Source organism: Monodelphis domestica, chromosome 1, assembly GCF_027887165.1.
Source record: "Monodelphis domestica isolate mMonDom1 chromosome 1, mMonDom1.pri, whole genome shotgun sequence".
NCBI classification, from domain to species: Eukaryota; Metazoa; Chordata; class Mammalia; order Didelphimorphia; family Didelphidae; genus Monodelphis; species Monodelphis domestica.
In genome coordinates, this window is record NC_077227.1 from 714,820,041 (window position 1) to 714,838,390 (window position 18,350).

An 18,350-nucleotide genomic window follows, 5' to 3' on the forward strand; every position below is an offset into this window, starting at 1 on the left:
GTCTGGCTAGGGTAAACCTTAAAATTTCCCAGACCCTACTTTATAAGATTGGATTAAGACCATTCCCCATTTGGGCAGTGAACTCTACTTAAAGCAGGAATGTGAGAATTCTACTTTACCTACTTGGGTCTGCCCTAGGGGAAGATAAAGTTGTAAACTCTTTTCTGAACAAAGAAAAGTACTTAAACCCATACTTTTCTTAAGATAAGTACCTATAAAGGTCAAGCAACTTGTGAATTTACAAGGAACAAAGAACTGGAAAATTTACCCAGAGCTTTCCTGGTGTGAATTACTCAAAAATCCACACCTTCTTAGGTGTGGACTAAGAATGGGTGGTCCTTTAGAAACATCTACAGTGATTGGTAGATGTAAGGACTTAGGGGAGGTGACAGAGAAGATTTTGCCCTTAAAAATAAGAGCTCAGGGAAGAGCTGGGAAGTCATTCTGAAACATTCAGATTGGAGAGACTCATTCTGAGGAGACTGATTCTGAAACATTCAGATGGAGGAGGAAGCTGGTGAAAGCAGCTGAGATACTGCTGGCCTGGTGTCATTAGAAATCCTTACTTAGACAGATCTTATGGTGAGTTATAAAAAACTGACTGATCTCTCTTTTAAGACTCAGGTCTAGGCCATATTGGCTTGAGGCCCTTCATACTTATTCCTTTCTTACTCTACCTCTCTTTCTTTGATTACTCATTGTATTGTTAATTAAAATCTCTATAAAACCCAATTGGCTTGGGTATTTGAATAATTGGGAATATTTCCGTGGCGACCACCTTATATTTGATTTTAAAACCCAAGACACTGTAGTGAAACATATTTCTGCAGTCAAATTTACTCACCCTCTCTTATATCTATCACAATTTATATCTTCCACTATTTTAATCACTACAGTTTAAGACCTCAACCATTTTAAATCTCACAATAGCCCTTGGTATAATCAACATAGCCTCCAGGGTGTGTGCGACCTGCCCCACTTGCCAGGTATACAATCGGTATGCTTTTTGAATCAAGGCTTTTGGAGGGTGTCCTCTGGCTTACACATCTTTAAGCATTTGCAAATTGATTTTATTACTATGCCCAAGGATGGGCATTATAAAGTTTGTCTTGTCATCATGGACCAACTCATAGGATGGATAAAAGTCCTTCCCCAGTGCTTGGGCTATAGCAACTTTGTTGCTAAGGTGCTCTTGTGGGAGATTGTCCCTTGCTCTGGCCCACCTGCATGCATTGATTTACACAGGGGAACCCATTTTATTGATTCTATATTATCCCAGGTTTATTCTTGTTTGGGGATTACTTCCCAATTCTACACTCCATATCATCCCTAAAGCTCAGGCCAAGTTGAGTGCATGAATAGAGAACTTAAAAACATGACTGGTAAGTTGTGCACTGAGACTCACCTGAAATAACCCAAGGTTCTCCCCTTAGCCCTGTATTACCTTCACAGTAGGCCCAGGGGAGATCTACATGTCTTACCATATGAGATGCTTTTTGGACACACCTCCATACAGGCCACACTTTTCCCCCCTACATACATAGCATTACTAGTGGGGGAACAGTTCTGTTGCTTCTTATATATAGGAGTTGCTGGTCAAATTATGTGAACTCCATGAATCTTGAGCTGTGGTACAGGCTGGACCTCTAGACTTCTCACTCCATGATCTACACCCAAGAGACAAAATGTACATAAAGAACTTCCAGTGCACTGGAGTCAGCCTGCCTAGGAAGGCCCACTTCAAGTACTGTTAACTACTCCAACAGCAATTAAAATTGGAGAAAAGGACTCTTGGATTCATTTCTCACATGCAAAATGGGTGCCTTCTACTGACATTGAGTGACTATATCCTATCACATATATTGTATCTGCTGCTTGTTTGTTTCTCTATCTTTCTAATTGGAATTTGATTTTTTCTTTTACTTCTCTTTTTTTTAATTTGAGTATATGGAATCAGTATTAATGCTTTTTATTTTGAAGGATAAGTTTATAATACCTTTTAGCCCTAATAATATTGCATATCCAAAAGCTTTAGACTGTGGAAACCTGCCATTGATTGTTAAGTATTATGGAACTAATACTTGTGTCTGATTTCAGAAGGGATTACTAAGGAGACACTGAACAGTGCAAAGAAGCACAAGGTCAAGGAAACCAATAATCCCTGTGGGGTTGATAAGGATCTCTGCCAAGTCAGAAGACTTGTCTTGGGGGGAAGAGGAAATGGCTATTTGGTGATTCCAGATGTTGGACTTCCCTGTGTCTGGTTTCTACAAGTTTGTTTGGTTTTCATTTTGGCTCCCCTCTCCCTGTGATTGAAGGAAAAAATCAGATCAAGGAAACGTGTCTCACTTTTACTTCAGACTTTTGTCCCCTTTTCTCTTTTACAGTATGGCAATTTTCTGTAGTCCTGGCTGCAAATGGGTAAGTGAAGTATTGCTACAATTGTCCTGTATGCTTGTAGGATATAAACTACCTCAATTGGGCCTTACTGGTGATTCAAGGACCCATTATGATTTTATTTTTACTTGTAATTTTATATACATAGGATATCTATATGTATATATGTATATAGACATATATATATATATACTTTTTTAATCTAAAATTTTCTCTCTTCTGTTTGGTTTTTGGCTTGGGGGGGGCATTGAAAATTGATTCATATCCCTCATAGCTCAGCCATGCATCCCAAGGTGATTCTAGTGTTGATCAATTCCCTCCTGGGGGGGGGGGGTGATTATATAATTATCCTAAAATCAAAAGTTTAAGATCTTTAATTTTTTTTAAACCCTTACCTTCCCTCTTGGAGTCAATACTGTGTATTGGCTCCAAGGCAGAAAAGTGGTAAGGGCTAGGCAATGGGGATCAAGTGACTTGCCCAGGGTCACACAGCCGGGAAGTGTCTGAGGCCAGATTTGAACTTAGGACCTCCCATCTCTAGGCCTGGCTCTCAATCCACTGAGCCACCCAGCTGCCCCCTAAGATCTTTTAAAGTAATTTTAGGAAAATGAAAATTGCCAACACCCCAAACCAAAAAAGTGTATCTTTTGGAGAAAATGCCGTTAAGAATGCCTACAAAAATCACACACTACATCAAGAGATCCAGAGTGAACTTTTGGATATAATGAACTGAACTGAAGAGGCCTGAACCTACCACTTATTCTGATTGTAAACTTTTATGCCAAAGGGGAATGCCCCCTAATTGTTTTTTTGTCAATGTGTCTATGAATCATTTTTTCTTTTCTTTCTTTCTTTCTTTCCCTCTTATCCCCCAAATTATTGTAATTGCCTCTATGTAAGGTATAATATTTTATGCCCCTCTAGTGAGAGAATCTTTAAATGTATAGGCTCCATATGTAGAATGATTCATTGGGGAGACCTGACATGTTAATCTCCTAGGGAACCCAAGTGAGGAGATTTAACATGCTGGCACCCTAAAGAATCATAGATGGGGATTGTGTAAAGGAAATTTACCTTCCCCTCTTCTGGAGTTGCACAGGTGACATCATCTCCTGTCAACTACCTGCATACCTGGTTTTAGCCTGAATGTGACCCTGAAGACTAGAACAGATGCATGGGAGCCAGGAGGTTATAAAAAGGGTTAAGCAAGAAGTTCTCACTCTGTCTGGCATTCTGGCTACAAACTTCTGTGCTGGGGTCTGACAGAGGATCCACATTAAAAAGTTAGATTAGGGCCCCTTTTCTATCTCTCTCATTTTCTACCTGTCCAAATAATCTTAATAAATTTTATTAGACTCTAAGAACCAATTCCCATTTTAATCAAAACAGTTCTATTATATATGTAATTATATATTACAGTTATTAGTTTTCCAAAGTCCCACTGTGATAAGGAGGGGACACTGGGTTTTTAAAGCAATGCAACACAATAATAACACTAAACACTTGAAAAAGTTTCAAGTCTTGGCTGTCAAAGGACAGACATGTTTGTCATCAGAGGACCAACTTGGATAGGTGTATTCTATAATACTTAAGTCCTTAAAATTCTTTTTTTTTTCTTAAACCCTCACCTTCCATCTTGGAGTCAATACTGGGTATTGGCTCCAAGGCAGAAGAGTAGTAAGGGCTAGGCAATGGGGTCAAGTGACTTGCCCAGAGTCACACAGCTGGTCCTTAAAATTCTTAAGTGTAGAGAGACTAATCCTCAGAAGGTCCCCCAGAGCTGTGACTAGGAATGTTTGTACCTGATTTAAGTACTATGAGTGCCCTGGGGCAAATAGGCACAGAGAAACTCTCAGATTTGAGAAGAGGTCTGAGATAGGGCTCCTAGAACCCTGGCATGAGGGTAGAAGAGCAGAGGTAATTTGAAAGGGAGCTCACTTCAGTCCACCATCTGGTAGTTTCTCATTTTAACAAATTACTCTTCCTAACTAGATGCTAGGCTTTGTTTTTTCTAGGCCTCTAAATTCAATGCTCTGAGGCAAAGTCCCAATTATTTTGCCCTCATTTCAAGACTGAGGTTGGCTGGCAGATGAATAATTTTAGAAGGTGGTGTGAGGATATCCTGCTACTGAAAGGAATAGAGAGGCTATGAGCTGCCATTTGCCTTTGTGGGAAAGGTTTTGGCCCTAAGAAATCATAGAACTTTCAAAATATTGAAGAGGAAGAGTTAATCCTATATTCATTTTAACTAGTATTGCTCGTACTGCTAAGTGCACTTTTTAATGATTTAATAATGATGATGATAATTGTCTTAAATGATGCCTTCAGGTCCTCCCCTTCCAAATCAGGCTCAAGAAGTTGCCAAAAAAAAACTTTCTAAAACATGGATTTAACCAGATCATTCTCCTATTCAAAAGCCAAAGATAAAATGTAAACATAGTATTTGAGGTCCTCCATAGCCTCACTCCAATTTTCCTAATTCTACGAACTTTCCTTCATAAATTTTGTGTTCTGCTATGCCCAAAGGGCTATAAAACTGTGCATACCTTTTGGTCCTGTAATACCACTACTAGGTCTGTATCCCAAAGAGATAACAAAAAAGGAGAAAAGCCCTACTTGTACAAAAATATTTCTACCGGCTCTTTTGGTGGTGGCAAAGAACTGGAAGTTGAAGGGATGTCCATCAGTTGGGGAATGGCTGAACAAATTGTGGTGTATGATGGTAATGGAATACTATTGTGCTGTAAGGAATGATGAGCAGGAGGATTTCAGGAAAAGCTAGAAAGACAAATTGATGTAGAGCAAAACAAACAACCGGGAGAACATTATACACAATAACAGCAATATTGTATGAAAATTAACTGTGAAAGACTTAGCTACTCAGCAATACAAGTATCTGGAACAATTCTGAAGGGATGCTATCCACTTCCAGAGAAAGAACTTTTGCAGTCAGATGCATATCAAAGCATACTCTCTTCCACATTCATTTATGTATGGTTTTATTTGGGGGGTTTGGTTTGATATGAATAATATCCTCTTACAACAGTGACCAATATGGAAACATATTTTGCATGACAATACATGTATAACCCAGATCAAATTGCTTATCATGCCCAAGTGACGGGGAGGGAGAAAGGAGACAATTTGGATCTTACAATTTCAGAAAACATACAGTGAAAATTGTTATCATATGTAATTGGGAAAATAAAATATCTTTGAATAAAAAATAAAATAAATACTTTTTTGTTTCAACCAAACCAAATGATTCTAGACTGTTCTTTTGACACAATAGCCATCTCCTACTTCTATCCTTCTGCAAATGCTCTCTTCATCTCAGAGTCCAACTTCTTCTTTCTTTTCTCACCTTAATCATCCTTCCCTGATATTCCCCCAGCTAAAGTGTTCTCCCTCTAATATTAAATATTAACATCAATCAAACACTCTCTGGGCACCAGGTGGCCTGATGGCTAGAACACTGGCCTTGGAATCATCTTCCTGTGTTCAAATTTGGTCTCAGGTACTTCCTATCTATGTGATCCTATACAAGTCACTTAACCCTGTCTGCCTCATTTTCTTCTTCTTTTATTTCTTTTTTTTTTTATTAATTAAAACCCTTCCCTTCCATCTTGGAGTCAATACCAGATATTGGCTCCAAAGCAGAAGAGTGGTAAGGGCTAGACAATGGGGGTTCAGTGACTTGCCCAGGGTCACACAGCTGAGAAGTGTCTGAGGTTTGAACCTAGGACCTCCCATCTCTAGGCCTGATTCTCAATCCACTGAGCCACCCAGCTACCCCCTTCTTCTTTTAAATGAACTGGAGCAGAAAATGACAAACTACTCCAGTCTCTCTCCCAAGAAAACACCAAAAGGAGTCTTGGAAAGTCAGACACAACTGAAATGGCTGAAGAAGCACTGTCTAAATATTTCCTTGGTCCCCATCATTCCCAGACTTGTATTACTCCCACCTAGATGCCTGTCACATATTTCCTTCTTACCTCATAATAAAAATTCCTTGAGGGCAATTTGTGGATCTTCAGGCACAGCACCTTGAATTTATGAGTAAGGGTTGGTTCACTGAGACATAAGATAATAATTGGACCATGGGCAGCTTTGAAGGAGTAACATTAAGGCATAGTGGTTTCAAAATTCTGATAGTTTCCATTTAAAAACGTTCTTACTGATAAATTTGGTTTCATTTCCTTAAAAAAAACAAACTGTCCATTAAATGTCTGGATGTATAGTCCCTGAAAAGTCCTTTGATCCTCACAATAACCCTGAGAAGCAGGTTCTTGTTATTATCCCCATTTTACAGATGAGGAACCTAAGGTAAACAGAAGTGAAGTGATTTACCTCACATCAAACAACTGGTGAATGCCTGAAGCTGAATTTGTCATATTTGTCATTCTTTTGGAGGCACTTATATTCCATTACATTCACATTTGTACGGCTGCTTCTGAATTGTTAGTTAATTGCTTTTTTTTGGCTACTTAATAATAATGACACATTTTTATAGCACCTTAAGGTTTGCAAAATATGTAAAACATCTTATTTGCTTTTCACAACAGTAACTCTTGGAGGAAGGTGCCTTTAGTATCCCCATTTTACAGATGAGGAAACTGAGGCAGTGATTTGCCCAAGCTCATGCATCTATTAACTATTACCAATAGTGCTGAAATATATTTGCATATATATGAGGACATATATACACACACACACATACACCATAGTGAATTTTTTTCTTGTTGGCCCAAAAGCTCCTTGGGGTATTAACTCAATAAGGAGATTGCTGGGTCAAAGAGAATGCAACATTTTCTAACCTTTTGCACAAACAGATTTGTTTTTTAAAATGGAGGGAATAGAGGCAAATGGCCCAAGACCCATACTTGGAGCGTGGCTAATGGTTCTGCATATTTGTGACAAATTTTTGTTTTTCTTTGGGGGAGGGAAGATTAGGCTAGAGGGTGCCCATTGGTTCTTTGCCGGTTTCAAGGGCCCCCGGACCTTGGGTCCCGGAGAGCAACAATTTTGCGACAACACAACTTTTTCCCGCCCAGAAATTCAAATGAACGGGAGGTGGGGGTGAGTCCATTTCCGCATAACCTTTAGGGGCGGGCTGTAGAGTGATGGAAAGATCCATTCATCAATAGGAGGAGAGTGTCTGAGTTTCTCTCCGCCCTGCCGACCCGATCTTGGAGAAGTCGTCAGCACATCCAATCAGAGAGTCTCTCGAACTGACCGCTCCGACCAATGGGTGGAGGGGAGATGGGATTGGCTGGAGGCTGGAGACCAGCGTCCAATGCGAGGCGGCGGCGGCCGTGGTGGTGATAGTGTTGTAGCAGCGACGGCGGCGGCAGATGCGGCCCAGTGTCCGGGAGGCCCAGGCCTGAGCTAGTCTGGAAACCCAGGGGGAGAGAGGGCGCCCCGTGCGGCCCCATCGCGGCCCGGGATCCCAAAACGGTGACAGCAGGTAGCAAATAAGCCTAGGGAAAGCCTCGCGGGCCGCCCCTGCCTTGGGGCCTGGCGCCTCCCGGCCTGGCCGGACTCGGCCCTGGAGCTGCCGCGCTAGGCCTCAGTTTCTGTGCGTGTCAGATGCGCCGCAAGGTTGCCAGGCCCCGCGTCCGCGCCCCGTCCAAACCCCACAGGCCACGGCCGAAGCCCTGGGCCCAGGAGGGGCGAGAGCCTTAAGTGGGAGGTAGAAAACCTGCTTCCGGATGGGGCCTGGAGTGAACCGACCCCAAGCATGCATTGGGTGCCTACTGTATTCAGGCACTGAGCCGAGCACGGGATACAGAGAAAAAGGCTATAGGGAGAGAAGGAAATGAGCGTTCTTTGGGCGCCTACTGTGTGGCAGGCACGGGGCTGAGCACTGGGGATAAAAGACAACAACAAAAAAATCATCCCCAGCCCTCAGAGCTTACAGTCTAATGGGGAAGACAACATGGAAACAACTGTGTACAGGCAAACTATAGACAGAATCAGTGGAAGGAAGGCAGTAACGTTAATGGATATCAGGAAGGACTTCTTGCAGAAGGTGGGATTTTGTGGGGGATCTGAAGGAAGCCAGAGATGAAGATGAGAGAAAGTGTTTTAGTTTCTCTGGGGAACGAATAGGATCTCATGGGAGGATCAGCCTCGATGTACATATTGGGAGGTGATTTATAAAAGGAATGGCAAGGTCAGAGGGCACTAGTCTGTGAAGGTCGTTAGAAGCCCCACAAATTCATATCTGATCCCAGATACTTCCTAGCTATGTGGCCCTGGGCAAGTCACTTAACCCCCATTGCCTAGCACTTAACACTTTTTTACCTTAAAATTGATACTAAGATAGAAGGTAAAGCTTTTTTTTTTCTCTAAGAAGTTAGACAGGATTTTATATCAGATCCAGCAGATGAGAGAATGACTGGAGCTAAATGAGTAGGAACCTGGGAAACTGAGTGATTGGAGTAGGAATAGAGTCAGGAGCCAAAAAGCTCTTATAATATTCTGGGAATGGATTGAGGAAGACCACAACTCGAGTAGCTCCTTTTGTCACACAAGAAGTTTGGGAAAATAGAGGAGTCAGGACTTGGCAACAGACTGGAAATATAGGGTGAGTGTGAGGAGTCAAGGGCGACCCCCTCTCCCCAAGCTGACTGAGGATAATGATTCCTGTAGCCATAATAGAGAGGTTCAGACATGTCCAGTTTCATATGTCAAGGGCAGCCAGTTCTGATGCCCAGTACTCAGTTGAAGATGTGAGGCTAGAAGCCAGAGGAGGCCAAAGGTTGGATCAGTCAGAATCAAACAGATGACAATACTAGGGAACTGAGAAGCTCAGCAAGTATTATAGAATAGAGGGAAGAGATGGGGGACCTCCTCCCCCAGTTGGAGGGAAAGACCTGGATGAAGGTCCACAGCAATGGAGGAGTATGGTCCAACAGGGAGGAAAAGAAAGGAGAGGGGTGTCATAAAAACTGAGAGGAGAAAGGGACAAAGAGAAGAGGGTGTCCAAGGCTGCAGAAATGTCCAAGAGGTTGAAGTTTGTGAAGAAGCCATTAAGAGGTTACTGGGAACTGTTTCATTGGCATGAGGTGATCAAAAGCCAGACTCCAGGGTTTAGAAGAGAGAATGGAAGATCGAAGGTTTGGGTGGTGGTGGGGAGGTTTGGAAAAGCCATTGTTGTGAGAGGGAACAATTAGGGAGGTATAAAAAGATTCCCCTGCTACAATGGTTTCATTGAAATTATGTAGTATAAATTTGTACTAGTTCTAGTCAGCTGGTTTGGTGATTTTTCTCCAGTTGTGTTAAGAAGCAAAGGTAGCAGATGGTGGAAGTAATCCAAGAGTGTGGCCTAACAAGGCCTAATGAGCAATAGGACAAGGAGGCAAAGGCCTGGAATATAGAGAGGTTGAGATGGGGAAGGTAGCTTATTCAGGAGTGCAGAAATTGGAGGTCACAGGAAAGATGAAGAACAATGGGAAGGGTTGTAAGGTAGAGAAAATGATGGACTTTGTATACCCTTTGACCCAGTAATACCATTCTATTAGGTCTTTTTCCTAAGGTGACCAGAGGGAAAGAAAACGAACAAATATGCTAAAATATTTATTGCAGCTCTTTGTTATAGCAAAGAACAAAAAACTAGTGGTGCCTATTAATTGGGGAACAAGTTGTGGTATGTGATGGAATACTACAGCACCATAAGAAATGATGAGAAGGGGAGCAGTTAGGTGGCTCAGAGGATATAGCATCAGGCCTGGAATTTGGAGGTCCTGAGTTCAGATCTGGACCTAGACAGGTCATAGCTGTGTGACCCTGGGCAAGTCACTTAGTTCCTATTGTCTATGTTCTATGTAATGTTCTTCTGCCTTGGAACCAAATACAATATTGATTCTAAAACAGAAGGTAAAAGTGTTTACTTAGAAAGACCTACCAGAAGTTATAAAGGGTGGATTGAGCAGAACCAAGAAAACATCATATCCATTAACAGAAATATTATTTGATTTATAACTTGTGAGTGTCCACCTCCAAAGAAAGAATTGAAAATAGAAATAAGCAAGACAGACATACATATATATACATTTGCCAAATGATGCCTTCTCTAGTGGAGGGAGGGGGAAGGCAAGGAGATACCTGGGAATTTTAATGTAACAAACTCAATTAATTTTTTTAAAAAAGGATTTTGAACCATATTGATTCATCTATGTACCTTAACTTGAGCAACATTCAGTACACCTTGGTCATAGTGCTGAAAACCAATGGTGGTCATATAACCCAGAGTTAAGATTTGGTAAAGTATGACCACATAGTATGACCAGGTGGTAACAGGTTTGAGTATAGTATATCATTTAACTGATTAATTCCATGCTTATAGGCATCTAAGTAGGGCCTGGAGTCACGAAGACCTGAACTCAAATATGACCCTATCTACTTATAACCATCTATGTCTATGTGAACCTGAGCAAGTCACTTAACCCTATTTGCCTCAGTTTCCTTTTCTATACACTGGGGCTATAATGGCACCTACCTCACCAGGCTATTTTGAGAATCAAATGAGATAATTTATGTGAAATACTACATGAATTCTAGTGGTGGTTATATCATATTTCTTACTATAGTAAAGGCTGAAGAGGGGGAAATGAAGGTCATTCAGTCTGGGAGAACAGGGGGATATGGAGGGATCAGAACTCAAAACGAAGACAAAGAATAGGTTTATAGGGAGTAAGGTCAAGGGAGAGTTGGAGAGAGCAATTTCAGACGTCAGAACCATAGATTTAGCACAGTCATGGGTGATCAAGGACATGACCGTCCCCTGAGGTAGAGAGATGGTTAGGAGTTAAAATGCATGACCTGGGAATCTAGATTCCAAGTGCCCTTTTTTATAAGGAAGACTCCTAGCACTAGAGAAAGAGCTTCAATAAAGATGAAGACTGAATCGTGTAGAGAATTCCTTGAGAAAGCAAGGAGAATTACCAGTAGACAAATAGATATTACCTTGATGATCTAGACAGGATGCAATAGGGAAATAGACAAAAGTAGATAGGTAGATAGACAGATAAATATTGTCCAACTCTTCATGATTCCATTTGGAGTTTTCTTGGCAAAGAAACTTAGAGTGGTTTGCTATTTCCTTCTCCAGATAGATTTTACATAGGAGGAAACTGAAGCAAACAGAAGTGACTTGCCCAGGGTCAGACAGCTAGCAAATGTCTGAGGCCAGAGTTGCACTCATAAAGATGACTTCCTGACTCTAGGCCCAGCACTCTATTTACTACCCCACCTAGTCGCCCTAGGTTGATAATAGATTTCAAAGGAATAAGGTTGCTTAGTGATTGTGGCAAAGGAACACTCTGGAAGTGGTGGTCAGGAACAAGGACAATGCTAATGCTGACTCTTTCTGGCCCAGGATTTTGGGGAATAATAACAGAAGGAGAATGCTTTGAAAGCTATATACATTCTGATATTTATTCCTGTCTAAGGCACATTAATGAACCAGCCTCCTAGACAAGTAACCGTGGGCTCTCAAAGATGAGACCCTAGGTTATTCTCAGTGCTTGAGGCTAGAGGTATCTAACTTGCTTGCAGCCTGTCCTATAAATTTTTGAGTAGCCTGAACCAGATTAAAATGTAATTGGGAAATGTTTAACAAAGCGGTACATTAATTTGTAGTTTTCTATATCACTGTGGCTTCAAGGGATCTCTCTCTTTGAGATTAAGCTTCAGAAAGTAGAAGGAGTTTTCCAACCTATTCCCTATGTAAAGGATAATCTTAGCATTGTGACCTAAACTATATTAATTATTGGTGGCCATGGATATCCCAAATAACAAAAAAAAAATTTATCCAAGTCAGTCTGGAAATGTATGGTGATTTAATTAAAATAGTGGAAAGAAATTTAAGAAGGGAGAAGGAAAGGGTGTAGTATTTCTTCAGCCAGGCGGGAAGATTAGAGGCTCTAGAAGGTAAGGTTTGGAGAGTAAAAGAGGAAGGAATCAGCCTGAACTCCAAGAGGGCTCAGCCAGGATGCCTGAACCTGAATTAGCTCAAGGGCAAACTCACTGCCAAAACCCAGACAAATAGCTGCCACCACACCAAGATGTCAGAACGCTTAGCACGCTGCCAGCCAGAGACACCTCTCCTGGAAAAGAGGCTGAAGAGAGGAAGTGACGTGCCTTATATAGACGGTTTTGTGTCACTTTCCTGTGTCTCATCTGTATCAATAGTAGCTTAGCTTGATTTAGGACAGCCCAGGGGTCTGTCTGCTGTTTCTGCACATATCTGTTGAAGACCATTTTCTTAGATACTTAATCCTTGAGTATGGTGCAGACATTCCTGACCTTGTTAAACTAAGGAGGGTGGAAAAATGTCCCAAGACCTGATTCTGTTAGACCAAGTATCTCTATTGCTACTAATCAGGAAATAGCTAAATCAGATCTTCTAAAATTCACACCTATCTTTACCTTACCCCATTCCACTCTCCCCAGCTCTTGAAACTGATGAAATCACAGGTCCAATCTCTTAAATTCTTTTCTTAGGGTTTTAGTTCTCTTTTGAACCATTTTAGAATTTTTAATTCTTTCTTGCTCTCTTAGGTCTGCTGGGTTCTATGTTCATCAAATATTGATTTACTTGCCTTGGTTTCTTAATATTTGTCACAGGTTTTGTATTCTTTTTGAGGGTTTAGTACTTCTTTTTCCTTCTAGTTTTGGTATTCTCTATGGGGATTTGTTCCCACAGGGTTTTTAGTTGAATTTCCTTTCTCTTGAAATCTTTGATTTACTGATTTTTCTCCTTATATTCCCCCATCACTCACTTTCTGATTTTTTCCCTCTTTAACAAGTACACCTTTAAGGTTGAAATACTTTCTTAGCTTCCTTCCACATTGGAGACATTTTACTAACTGGGGAATTTCCCTCCCTTAAGGAACTTCTGGAATGTCAGGACTGGCATTCCAGATGGATTTTAATGCCCTTTCCTTCAGCCCCTTGCAAGCATTTCCACTGGCCCCTTGACCCAGTTTATCGCCTGTCATCTACCTTTTCATTCCTGGCTGGTTGACTCCATATCTGGTCTTTTTCTCAGGGCAGCGGGGAATGTCAGGTAGGTGTGCTACTCAGAGTCTCTGAAGTGTTGCGAGTCTCTAGGAGAGGGACCCTCCCAGCCAGAAGGCAGTTTGATTTCCTCTGGCCCTTTCTTCACATGACTGGGTAGAATGAACTACTGTCTTTCACGATGGAGAGTGTGCATAGGTTGGCAGGTAGGAACACTGCAGAGGGAGGAGAATCTCATTATGGGTCCCAAGCACAAGCTCTTGTAGGCTGACGGAGGAGAGATGCTGAGAGAATGTTCAAAGGATCAGCATTGAGTTTCTACCTTTAGTTTTTAAGCCTGTTACTCAGTAGGGTTCTCTTGCATTTGGGACATCAAAAACTCTCCTTTGGGCAGTTAGGCCACCTGCCTCCTTGGGGGTCACTTTTGACAGTCCCCAGTTTTGAGACAAAAGCCAACACCTCCCAAAGGACTCAGATCCAGGAAAGACTAACACAGTGCTAACCTCAGCTTAAGAACAGCTCCCAAAGCTTGGGTATATTTGAACCAGTGATGCCACTTTGTATGTTTATTTAGCATATTTTATCTCATATTTTGTTTTTTGGATTTGTTTTCAGCAATGGCCCAAGAAGCAATGGACGTTGACCTTCAGGTGGTAGAAGGAGATCCTGCTATGGAACACCAGGAGGCTGTCCCTGCTGAAGCATTTGTTGGGCAGGTGGACCCCCCACTCCTCCCTGTTCCTCAGGTGCCTATTGAAGTGACTGAAGAAGTTGTATCCTCTGGCCTGGAGAATGAGGAGAATCTGGACCCTGGAGCCATAGCAGCAGAAGATACAATAGGAGCCGATGTGAATCCCGGCCTCCCGGAGTCTGCCCTGAACTCAATGAACAGCTTCATTGACAGACTACAGCAGTTGCACGGGGTGCTGGGCCTCTTGAGGCAGCCTTCCCAGCAGATCTCCCAATCGGTGCGAACAAGGAGGAGGGCTGTCCGCCTTCAGAGGAGGATAGGAGGGTCTCAGAGGACCTCGGACTACAGGTAAAAAGCAGGGCTACACCCACACAACCAAAAGTTAGAGGTTGAGGGGTGCCTTCTTTACCCAAGGAGACCATCCAACTTCACACTTTTAGTCCAAAAGAAAGTCTAGGTGTTTTCAGGTGGGATGACCATGTTCATCTGTCAAAGTGCATCCTGGCACACTGTGGTGGAAATCCTTTTACCAATCCAGGGGGCCCAGGTTGGTTGATTTCAGTCAGATTATATTAAATCCTTTTAACATGTCATGGGCAAGTAGCCTGTTGTGGGCAAAGTCAGTGATGTGTGTGGGGTAAGTCTGGCCCTATCATCTATAAAATGGAGATAAGAATATGTCCTGGGCTGGAAGTAATACGTGTCAAAGTACTTTGAGGATACAGACCTAAAGTGGTCCCTTTTTCTGAAGTGAAGGGTTTTTCTCTTGGTTTTTGTCAGTCCCCCTATGACCCTTTGGGTCAGAGAAGCCTATGGACCCCTTCTCAGAATCGAGTTTTTAAATGATGAAAGAAGTGCTCGTTTTCAGTTAAAAGTTAATGAAAATAGGGCTATCCAAGGTCTGAAGGAAAGTTGTCTTTGGGGCTCCTCCAAGCTTGAGCGCCAGGATCTAACTGGTGCTTAGCCCTCTCTACCGAAAGTGAGGGGAACTCCAGAGGCAGTTCTCTACATCACTTTCTGCACCTTACATGTGCCAGTGGTGGTTCAAGCTTGGCTTAGGACAGCCCAGGAGACGGTCAGTTGTTTCTGATTTGTCATTTGGTGGCACATACCTGTGTAGTGTGGGTGTGCACATTCCTGGGTGCTAGACCAAGCAAGATGGAGAGAATTTAAAAATCACAATCCCTCTGATGATGATTAGGGGACTAGTCTCCCCAATTGATCACTAAACATAAGCATCCTGCACCCCAAAAATTTCTAACTGCAAATGTATACAAAATTTTACCCTCTAAGAGGAAAACTACAATAGTTAGAGATAAGGGGGAAATAGAAGAGTGAGAGACAGCAAAACCAGTGTTTTGCTGGGCACATTGACAAAAACCAAATTAGGGGGCAGTCCCCTTTTGGCATAAGAGTGTACGTTCAAAATAAATGTTTGATCAATCGCACCCCAAGGTTTATTCTGGATCTTCCTGTAGTGTAAGGGTTTAGGTATCTTTCTGCAAACAGTTCATTCTCTGGATTTAGGAGTTAGCAAGCTTCTTCTCTGAAGATCTTTCTCGAACAAAAATTTTAAATCTTGGAGCAAGCCCCCGAGTAATAATGGGTATCTTGTCTAGTCATCTTTCAGGGGTCCTGTATAAGAGAGGATTTTCAAGCCAAGCCAAGCATGCAAAACAAAGTAAAAGACCTCAGCTGTCAATCAAAAAAGAACATTCCAAATAGAATGTTCCCAGGAAAGACAGTTGGAGAGTCAAGCCAGGCTGAAGGGGGAAGAAGCTCTGAACTTCTGTCCTAGGTGGAAGGACCGGGGTGGGGGGGGGCTTCTGGAGCTAGTCTGAGAAGAAATTAACTTTTGTTGGTGGCTTAGAGTGTGAAGAATTGATTGTATATTTGAGATTTGAATTTGAAGGAAGAAGAAAAAAGATTAAACAGTTAACCTCCCATCTCCTTGACAAACTTGTGTCATAGCTGTGACAGGACTGACATTTTCTAAATCCTCCTAACCCTCCTTATAGATTAGGGAAAACCTCATCCCTATCACCTCATCTTCCATCCTCGTCCTCCCCAATAAACCTCCTTACTTGAGAAAGAGAATAAGAGTATCTTCTCTAAACCTCACACTTTGAATTACTTAGAAGGGTAGCTGACTAACAGCGGGGAGGGGAAGGGAGGCAGGAGGGCATGGGTGGAAAACTAGGAGGTGAAGGGTGGAGGGTAGGAAATATCTTGATCTATTAGCCATCAGTAGTGATCAATAGGCAACCCCGGAGTATCCCCTCTAGTAGTATCTCTCTATCTTTCAGAAGTATCTCTATCTCCATTACAACTAGTCACCCTTAGGTTTCCCCTAGTATCTCTCTAGTCAAGCCAGAGTATCCCATTTATTACAACTAGAAATATCTCCTCAGTATCCTTTCTAATGCAATCCTAAGAATAGAGGGGTGTAAAGATTAAAATTTAGGGGAGATGGGGAGACTGAGGCAGGTAGAAATGAGTTTCTCTCTGCAAGGAGTATTATATTTTTTAGAGGTTTATTAAAGGATAAAGATTAAAGAATATACAAGTAAGAAACACGTGCCTAGGCCAGAGGCCTAGACAAAATAACCTCACATCACGCAAGAGACCGCCTGCTCCAAAACCGAAATCCAAAAAGAGCCAAACCCCTCCAAAGCCTTCGAATCAGCTTAAAATCCTTCTCGGTCTCGGCCCAGTTGAGATTACAAGGCATTCTGGGGAAGTGGAGCAAAGGCTTGTGGGGATTGTAGTCCTGTATTCGAGTCTATTTTTTACATTCCCCTGTATGATCATTTTGGAAAAATTAATTTTTCCCCAAAAGGATCATAAAAACATAATAAACTTAAAAGATTACAATAGTGTGAGGATAAGAGAAAAAAGAATAAAACCAATAATTGCTGAACACATTGACAAAAAGCCGTTAGGGGGCAGTCCCCTTTGGCATGAAAGTATGCATGCAAATAAATGTTCATTAACCACACCCAAAGTTCATTTTTGTGCATTTCGTGGTCTGGAGGCTTCTTCATGATGGCTTCTCCAACAGTTCAGTTTCTGAATTCAGGGAAGTATCATCTTCTTTACCTAAAATTCTTCTCAAAAGGAATTTAAACTTTGCAATTTAAATAATGATATTTTTTTTACATTCCCCCCATTAAGAGGGTGATATAAAAAAAAGGGGGATCACTTAGGGATGCATGGCTGAGGTATATGAATCAATTGGCAAGAGATATTAAAAAGACATCAGAAAAATCAAAAGGAAAGAAAAATTTCTGGATAAAAATATAGACTATCAAAGTCTTATGTGTAAAAATTTCAAGTAGAAGAAAAATAAATGTATAACAGGTCCTTCAATCAGGGCCCAATCAAAATGATCTAAGTAATGATGCATTTACCCAGTCATTGCCAGGACTACAGAAAGGTACCACACTATGAGAGGCAGAAAAGAAAGGGACCAGGTTATAGGAGCCAAGGAGGAGCCAAGGTTTCGGGGATACTGGTCTGTGAGTATCTTCAGGGTGAGTGTGGATACAAGGAAAGCCTATGTCTTAACACATGTTAAACATAGTAACCTCGAGTCTTCACACTAGGTTCAAGACCTTTGTATTGGCCTAGAAGTGCATCAATCCATCCTAGATTGGTCTTTCTTTGGCCCTATGAAATGGCTCTTGTGTGTAGCTCTTGTCCTGGAATCAGACAGAATCATTAAGCAAAGTCCCATAATTTATTTAAATAATTAGTGGCATCATTTTCATAGTCACAAGCTTTTTAGGGCATGTATTAGAAAATGTATCTTAAACTTGTAGCACTGAAAATCAAAAGGTTAAAGAAAATCTTAATACTGGTGACATGTGCTTCAAATATAAAAAGGAGAGAAAAAATAATTTAAAAAAACTGAAAAAGTATATTGCACATGCAAGAAAAATATAATAATAAAAGAGCTTTAAAAAATTCAAAAATATAGCTTATAATCATTGACAATCTGTGTCAGATAAGAAAATATAAAATGCAAGGCTTTCTCACCAAAAAATGAGATCCATTTCCTCTTTGTATCTGGCCATGATCACTGTGAGTAGAAGGCAAATGAATTGAACAAGGTTAACAATTTTTTCATCTTTAAAAATACAGTAGTACAAATATGTAGATATCAAAATCCCCAAAATTCTCAATAGCCCAATTAATTACAATAGCAAACAAACACACTTTCATATTTCACATAAGT

The 18,350-nt window shown here is 41.3% G+C and overlaps 1 protein-coding gene across 2 annotated transcripts in view; it reads left to right on the top strand.

Annotated features, from left to right (window-relative positions):
- Positions 1 to 7,623: 7,623 nt before the first annotated feature.
- Positions 7,624 to 18,350, top strand: part of RFWD3 (ring finger and WD repeat domain 3) — a 53,027-nt gene continuing 42,300 nt past the window's right edge. Inside the window, exons 1-2 of one of the 2 annotated variants that reach the window (XM_007477506.3) lie at positions 7,624 to 7,864; positions 14,038 to 14,461. In XM_007477506.3, coding sequence (XP_007477568.2) covers positions 14,040 to 14,461 — 422 coding nt within the window. In that variant the 5' untranslated portion in view covers positions 7,624 to 7,864; positions 14,038 to 14,039. The remainder of the gene's footprint in view (positions 7,865 to 14,037; positions 14,462 to 18,350) is intronic. The other variant, XM_056811582.1, reaches the window with a different exon arrangement.